This window comes from Stenella coeruleoalba, assembly GCF_951394435.1.
Source record: "Stenella coeruleoalba genome assembly, chromosome: 3".
NCBI lineage: Eukaryota > Metazoa > Chordata > Mammalia > Artiodactyla > Delphinidae > Stenella > Stenella coeruleoalba.
In genome coordinates, this window is record NC_137148.1 from 168,646,150 (window position 1) to 168,653,954 (window position 7,805).

The 7,805-nt window shown below is 51.7% G+C and overlaps 1 protein-coding gene across 3 annotated transcripts in view; it reads right to left on the minus strand.

Annotated features, from left to right (window-relative positions):
• The window catches only part of ARHGEF18 (Rho/Rac guanine nucleotide exchange factor 18), a gene marked incomplete at its 5' end in the record, with an annotated part of 94,703 nt that extends 87,370 nt beyond the window's left edge, over positions 1-7,333 (minus strand). For 2 of the 3 annotated variants that reach the window (XM_079917095.1, XM_079917094.1), the window contains one exon: positions 1,198-1,236. Coding sequence is in view for 1 of the 3 variants with exons in the window: in XM_079917097.1 (XP_079773223.1) it covers positions 7,076-7,133 (58 nt within the window). Of the gene's footprint in view, positions 1-1,197; positions 1,237-7,075 lie in introns of those variants that run through there. The other variant, XM_079917097.1, reaches the window with a different exon arrangement.
• Between the last annotated feature and the right edge of the window lie 472 nt (positions 7,334-7,805).

A 7,805-nucleotide genomic window follows, 5' to 3' on the forward strand; every position in this document is an offset into this window, starting at 1 on the left:
TTTTTTATGGCTGAATAATATTATCCTCGTAGTTTAAAAATCTCTGTGATCGTGTGTGTGTGTGTGTGTGTGTGTGTGTGTGTGTGTGTGTGTGTGTGTGTATCTGAATGCCCATCAGTATCTGTGGGGTTGGGTCTACATGACTCATCTGGGACTTGGGGAGATCTGAATCTGGTATTTGTGGGGGTTTTTGTATCTGCCTGGGTTTCTTTGTGTCTACTTTTGTGTCTTTATCTCTGTGTGCATCTGTGTGGGTGCCAGCCAGCGCCTGTCTGTACAAGTGCTGCCGCCTGGTGGTGGAAGCCTCCTTACTTGCATTTTCACTAATGCCTGAAAAATTCCTGGCTGTCCCTTCTCTCTTCAGTGACCTCTCAGCCTCCACCCTCCCTTCTCAAAGGGTTAGCCACAAGTCTGTCTTTACCTATACATACCTACTCGACTCCATCATCCACTGAAGTCTTTTTTTTTTTTTTTGCGGTACGCGGGCCTCTCACTGTTGTGGTCTCTCCCGTTGCGGAGCACAGGCTCCGGGCGCGCAGGCTCAGCGGCCATGGCTCACGGGCCCAGCCGCTCCGCGGCATGTGGGATCTTCCCGGACCAGGGCACGAACCCGTATCCCCTGCATCGGTAGGCGGACTCCCAACCACTGCGCCACCAGGGAAGCCCCACTGAAGTCTTATTTCCATCCCCTCCAGTCTTCTAGCTCTCTCTGGAGCTAAATCTAATGGGCACTTTTCAGTTTCCCCTTTACTGGACAAGTATGACCACTTTCTTCTTGAAATCCATTCCTCTCATGCCTTTTCTTCTTCTGTCTGCTCCTTCTCAGTATCCCTTCCTGACTCGGCTCCTCTTCCTTTCTCTGCCTGACCTTTAAACTCTGTGTTCCCAGGACTCTGTCCTTAGCCACTTCATGGTCTCCCCACTGGCCTTGGTGACCCCATCTGCACCTCTCTCATCACTTCCACCATCCTATTATGAGTAGTTGGCCTCCAGATCTTTCACTCACAAAAAGATATAAAAACACACACTCTATACACCAACACCATCCAATACACTTCCCAGTGCATGTAGACAATGGCAAACGTACACATGCAAATAGTCAGACATATGTTCACACACACACACACAATTATACAGAAACAGCCACATACATACATAGAAATCCAGATACCAGCTCAGGGAGATTTAAAAACTCACCTCCTCTGCTGTGCTCCAGGGTTTAATTCCTCATCTCCCACCACATACTTTTCCCTGGACAGACTACAGATGCCTCTTGGATCTTCCAGACCTTTGGGTGGAGAGCAGATATGAGAACTTCAGGGAAATTAAAAGCAGTGAGAAGCCAGGAGGGACCTCCATCAAACTGATGGCAACAAAGACAGGGACCGAGGAGCTCAGGAACAGAGAAACACAGTGAGTCAAGCACAGTTAGCAATGGAGGTTTGATAAAAATCTTGTGTTAAAAATACAACAGGGATACCTGTTTCTAACGATGGCAGGCTACCTTGCTGCAGATTTGCCTTTCCACCAGGGTAAATCCAGCTAAAAAATCTGGATAAAAGCAGAAGAAAAAAAAAACACCCTCAATTTGAAGGCGTTGGCAGCCAAGGTTTGAGATGTCAGAATCCTAGAGGGGTGAGGTAGACATAATGCAATGCTGGGTGTTTTTTTTTTTTCCTTCCAAGCGAATTGTTGATATAAATGCAGTTCTTAAGTGTGAAGCAGACCAGAAAGGGGCTGAGAAACTGGGTGTAGCTTCTGGCAATCTTCTGGGGCTGGAGAAATAGACATTGGAAGTCAGGGCTCACAAAGAGGAGAGAGCTGGGGTCACCAAAGACTATACCCTAGGAGCAAGGGGAGACCAGAAATGGACCAACCTTCACCCAGACCAAAATCCAGGTTCAAGTCAGCTTCATCCCTGATTAAAGTCACCTGCCTTTACTTTCACTACCTTCCAGAAGCAAAGAGGAAAACCTCTCTGGAGGGAAATAACACCACGAAGAACCGCCAATGATATCTACAGTCTTTCATAAACATTATCAGGCATTCAATCAAGATTGAAGCACAACAGAAGATAGAATCTCGTGACCTAAAATCAGAAGAAAAACCGACAATAGCGACAGACCCACAGAAGATACAGATACTGCAGTGAAAAGTACAGCAGAATGTGACACAGGGATGGGTTGGTCTGGTGTAAAACATCACGGGGAAGAGATATTTCCAGGTATCCTCTCCACGGGCAGTATCAAGGGTACCCACTTAGTGGAAAGTTCTGATATATAGCCATCCCTCAGTACCTGCATGGGATTGGTTCCAGGACCTGCGGTGAATACCTAAATCCTCAGATCTTCAAGTCCCATCGCTGGCCCTCCGCATCTACGGATTCAACCAACCGCAGATCATAAACACAGCACGTGATCCGCAGTTAATTGAATCCACAGGTGCAGAACCTGTAGATACGGAGGGTTGACTATGTAGTGAGTAGACGTGGGAGGTGACTTCTACTGTGGTTAACCCCCCAATTTCTCTTATTTCACCAGGGCCAGAGTGGACCATGGTGTTGCTCGAGTACTAGGTTAGGAACCCGTGGTTCCCACCTTGAGCTGTCGAGCTGATTGTGATGTTGTGGGGAGGGGAGGAAGGCTGGGTGGATTTGCATGTGTGGGAGTCATTAGAGGCAGAGGGCCAAGTGACCTTGAATGTCTCAGGTTAAAGTGTTCTGATTTTATTGTGTGTCTGTGCCAGAAGGAGGCTCTGATGGCATTTACCGCTTGGATTGCCTCCTCTAACCTGACGCTAGTTCCTGTGAGTTGTAAATAGCCCCTTGGCCTGCCAAAGGGTGGTCTTCTGGTCCTGGATGGTAATAGTAGAAAGAGCCGGTGGAGAGTTTGAATGGAGGTGCAGGGTATGGAATGTGTTCCATCTTTTTTCTTAAAGATTCTCTTTTTGATGTGGACAATTTTCTAATTTTTTAAAATTTTATTATTATTATTATTTCTTTCTCTTTTTTTTGCGGTACGCGGGCCTCTCACTGTTGTGGCCTCTCCTGTTGCGGATCACAGGCTCCAGACGCACAGGCTCAGCGGCCATGGCTCACGGGCCCAGCCGCTCCGCAGCATGTGGGATCTTCCCGGACTGGGGCACGAACCCGTATCCCCTGCATCGGCAGGCGGACTCTCAACCACTGTGCCACCAGGGAAGCCCTATTATTATTATTTTAAAATTTATTTTATTTATTTTTGGCCGCCTTGGGTCTTCGTTACTGCGTGCGGGCTTTCTCTAGTTGCGGCGAGCGAGGGCTACTCTTTGTTGTGGTGCGCGGACTTCTTATTGCAGTGGCTTCTCTTGTTGAGGAGCACGGGCTCTAGGTGTGTGGGCTTCAGTAGTTGTGGCGCACGGGCTTAGCTGCTCTGCGGCATGTGGGATCTTCCTGGACCAAGGATCAAACCCGTGTCCTCTGCGTTGGCAGGTGGACCGTTAACCACTGCACCACCAGGGAAGTCCCTGGACCATTTTTTTTTTTTAAGTCTTTATTGAATTTGCTACAATATTGCTTCTGTTCTATGTTTTTGGCTTTTTGGCCACGAGGTATGTGGGATCTCAGCTCCTGACCAGGGACTAGAACCCATACCCACCCTGCATCGGAAGGCGAAGTCTTAACCACTAGACCACCAGGGAAGTCCCAGAATGTGTTCTATCTTTATAGAAGTGTTTGCCATCTTGGCAAGGATAGCCTCCATATTGGTGAGGGCATCTGTCATCTTGGTGAGAGTCTCTGCCATTTTAGTGAGGTCTTTTACCATCTTGTTGATAGGGACTGCCATCTTGGTAAGGGTACCCTTGGTAAGGGTACTCTCTTGACACAACGGTGTCCTGACCCCTAGAAAGGGCAGATTCCAGGGAAGCCTCCAGGACAGCGTCCCATGAATCCATTAATGAACCCAGCAGAGATTGGCTGAGGCAAGAAGAACCACCCAGCTGACCCAACAAGTCATGAGCTAAACAATTGGATGAAGGCAGTCAAAAGATACAAACTTCAGCTGTAAGATAAATCAGTACTACTAGGGATGTAACGTACAACATGATAAATATAATGAACACTGTTGTATGTTATACATGGAAGCTGTCAAGAGAGTAAATCCTAAGCATTCTCATCACAAAAAAATTATTTTTCTATTTCTTTTTTTTTTTTTTTTTTTTTTGCGGTACGCGGGCCTCTCACTGTTGTGGCCTCTCCCGTTGCGGAGCACAGGCTCCGGACGCGCAGGCTCAACGGCCATGGCTCACGGGCCCAGCCGCTCGGCGGCATGCGGGATCCTCCCGGACCGGGGCACGAACCCGTGTCCCCTGCATCAGCAGGCAGACTCCCAACCACTGCGCCACCAGGGAAGCCCCTTATTTTTCTATTTCTTTAACTTTGTATTTGTATGGGGCTAAGGCATCTTTGTTCACACAGTTGGGAAAACTCAAAGAGTTGGGGTTCCATGGGCATCTCTTTTCGTCTCTATGTGGTCTTTTCTCATAGTCTCTTCTGCATGTCATCCTCAGGGAAGCCAGATTTCTCACTTGGAGGCTCAGGGCTCCCAAGCGGGGGGAGAGAGAGACAGAGAGAGAGAGAGAGAGAGAGAGAGAGAGAGAGAGAGATAGCCAGGTATAAGTGGCCTTGTCCTTTATGATCTCACATTGCTTCTGCTAGACTTTATTAGTTGAGGGACCCATGAAGGTCTGCCCAAGTCCAGGCACAAGGGACTCCACCTTGATTCCACCTCTTGATGTGGAGAGGAGAGATTCTGGAAGAGCGTGTGGGCCTGGAGTCCGTGTGGGCAGGTGTAGGGACAGGCTAAGAGGATGGGTATGGGGAGGGGGTGCCAACTAGGGGGGCAGCTGTGGGGGTCATGCCAGTCTAAAGGCCAGGGATGAAGTAACAGCAATCCAAGCCAACATTTAACAAGAGCTTGTGTTGTGCCAGGCTCCAGTCCAACAGTTTTACATCAATAGCTCGTTTAGTCTTCTCAGCCACTCTACGGTGGGATGGTAGTAGTGACACTTCCATCACTCCCATTGTCCAAATGAGGAAACCGAGACACAAGGAGGGTAAGTAACAAACATCTTAAACACAGCCTCTTCTCAAATCACCTCCATCCCCTCATTCGAGTGGAAATCAGCACCTTGTCCTGGATTCCCTCTTAGCCTGAACCCCATCTAGAGCCACCGAATGGTCCCCAAGTCCTGTCCCTGGTCCTCCTCCTACCTCTGTATCCTTCTTGCCCTGACCTGGTCCAGCCACCTTCATCTCCTGAGAGGGTCTCCCTTCCACCCAGTTGCTTCTCCAGGGGGGTGTGGTCCCAAGGGATCTTCTAAAATGAACCTCACTGCTGTGTTCCGATGCTTCTGTGGATGCTAAAACCCCACCCCTCTTGAGGAAGAGCCCACCTCAAGCAGAGTCCAAGGAGGTGGTTGCCATGTTTTTTACAAGTCTACCCCACATACTTCATAGAGATTGAGACCCACCATTAGTCCCTCTTTCTAGGTATGGCACAGAAAGTTCCTGAGGTTACACACTTGTGGCATGGGCAGGGATTGCTCAGGGAAGCCAGGTTTGGGGACAGAGACAGAATAAGAGAGAACAGGCGAGGCTGACAATGTTTCAGAGCACCTACTGCATGCCAGGCACTGTGCCGTGATTTCACATGCAAGGTCTACAACGACCCTTTTACAGAGGAACAAACGGAAGCCCAGAGTGGTGACAATGGTGTCCTGACCAACACCCCTCCCTGGAATGTGAAACTTACATGTCAGAGACATGCCCCAGACTATAACTGATGGGAAAAGTGGAGCTCCAGGGAGGATTTGAATTCACTGTTAAAGGCAAAGAAAGATTCGATTTTGTGATGGAGTTCCTCTGCCGTTTAAGTCAGCATTGAGTGCTGTGTCAGGGGCTGGGGGGCCAGGGCGCATGCGGGGAATGTCCCATACTAGATACACTGATGGGTTTGCGGTTGACATTCCACTGGTGCTTCAAGGTCCAGTGAAAAGCCTGCCTCTGTCGGGAAGCCTTCCCACAGGGACTCCCTTGCGGTGGTGGCCAGGGAGCTCAAAAGTGGCTGGGAGTAGGGACGGCATTCCCTTGGCTGTCACTGGTTGTCAAACCCTTTCCTTAGAACCACGGGTGACCAAGCCAGTGGGATTCTCCATGGACAGTCCACTCTCTGAGTGCGGGCTTCAGGGCCTTCCCCGATGTGCCCCCTAGGCTAACCCTACCAGCTCCATCGTCCCTGGCCCCAGCCGTCCAGTCCAATTCACCCTCTCCTGGCTGTTCCCGGGCCACCCTCCCTGACCGCAGAGTGCCTGAAACCCCCCTGATGGCCTTGTTGGCACCCAGGGCAGGGAGGAAGCTGCAGGCCTGGGTGTGCCCTGCAGAAACCACAGCCTTCCCCACTCCACCTCGCCCCACCCCTGGCAGCTGGGGGAGTGAGACTCCCCTCGGTGGGCCACCGGGAGGGCTCCAACCAGGAGGGCTGCCCGGGGGGAGGGTCCTCCTTCTTGGATGACCTTGGAAGATCAGGGTGAGGCTCTCCTCAGGACTGGCTCTCAGACCTCAGTCTTAAGCGGGAATTTGTTTTGAATGTCAAACTCCCCAGCGCCACGCTTCGGATTCTGTTTCAGGGAGGTCTGGGACCTCTCTCTTCGCGCCAAATCTCTCGTTTAAGAAGCAAAGCGCCCCTGGCGACTCTGCCACGGGGAGCCTAACCCACCAACCCCCCCCCCACCACCATTCATCCCCTGTCCCCTGTTCCCTGTGCAGACTTTGGTTACAAGGGGCTCCATCTTTCTGTCTGGCTTTGTTGCCCATCATGGACCCCTCCCCCACCCCAGGTATAAGTTCTTGCGTCCACAGACTTTCGCAGAAGGGCAAGCAGCCTCCCCCCGCCCACTCGGGAAGCGGGCTGACCGGAAGGTGGACAGAAATCCTGGATGGTCTGTCTGCGGCCCCTCAGGCCTCCCCCGCAGACCCCCCTGCCGCTCTGTCCCCGTTGGTCCACCTGTCCCCCACTCCCCAGTGATGGTCACTCACCAGATGGAGCCTTGCCCTCACCGCTGTGGGTATCCAGCTTGGCTACGAGCTCTTGCATCCTCCAGGACCCATGGCTTGGGCTTTGAGCCTGGGGGGGAGCATCTGTGGGCCAGAGCCCAGGGTAAACCACAGGGTGACCCAACTCTGCCCTAACTTCCTCTTCCACAATCGCCGCCTGCCTGGCTGGCTGACGCCTCCACTCGCAGCCGGGGGCTGAGGCCAGGGTCTGCGTACAGCACAGGACTGGTTTTAGAAGAAGGAGCCCTCCTCTTTCGCCCAGACCTGTGCATGCAGGTGTCTCGAGGAGCTGGGGTAGGGGACGGGGCGGGGGGGGGGGGAGCCTCAGAACCCTCCCCCCACCCAGACAACTTCCTGCGGAACCAACTGCCGAAGAGGTACGGGGTGCTGGGGCCTCACCCGAGCACGTGGGTACACACACAGAGATGCATGGGGACACACCAGTCACGTGGATTCACGGAGACACAGGCACTCGTGCACACCCACGAACAGGCACTGGCGTGTGGGCACACACGAGGTTACATGGGGCACATGGGTCCCCATGGTGTGTTGGTAAAGGGTTACCAACCACCTCTCTTGACCACACACACAAAAAGAGCCACGATGTGAGCATTTGCAGATCCCTGTGGTGTAAATACTCCCATCGTGGCTGATTTCAACTGCCAACCTGATGTTGTTTGGTGTGGGGTTACGAAGAGATGCTCAGACTTGC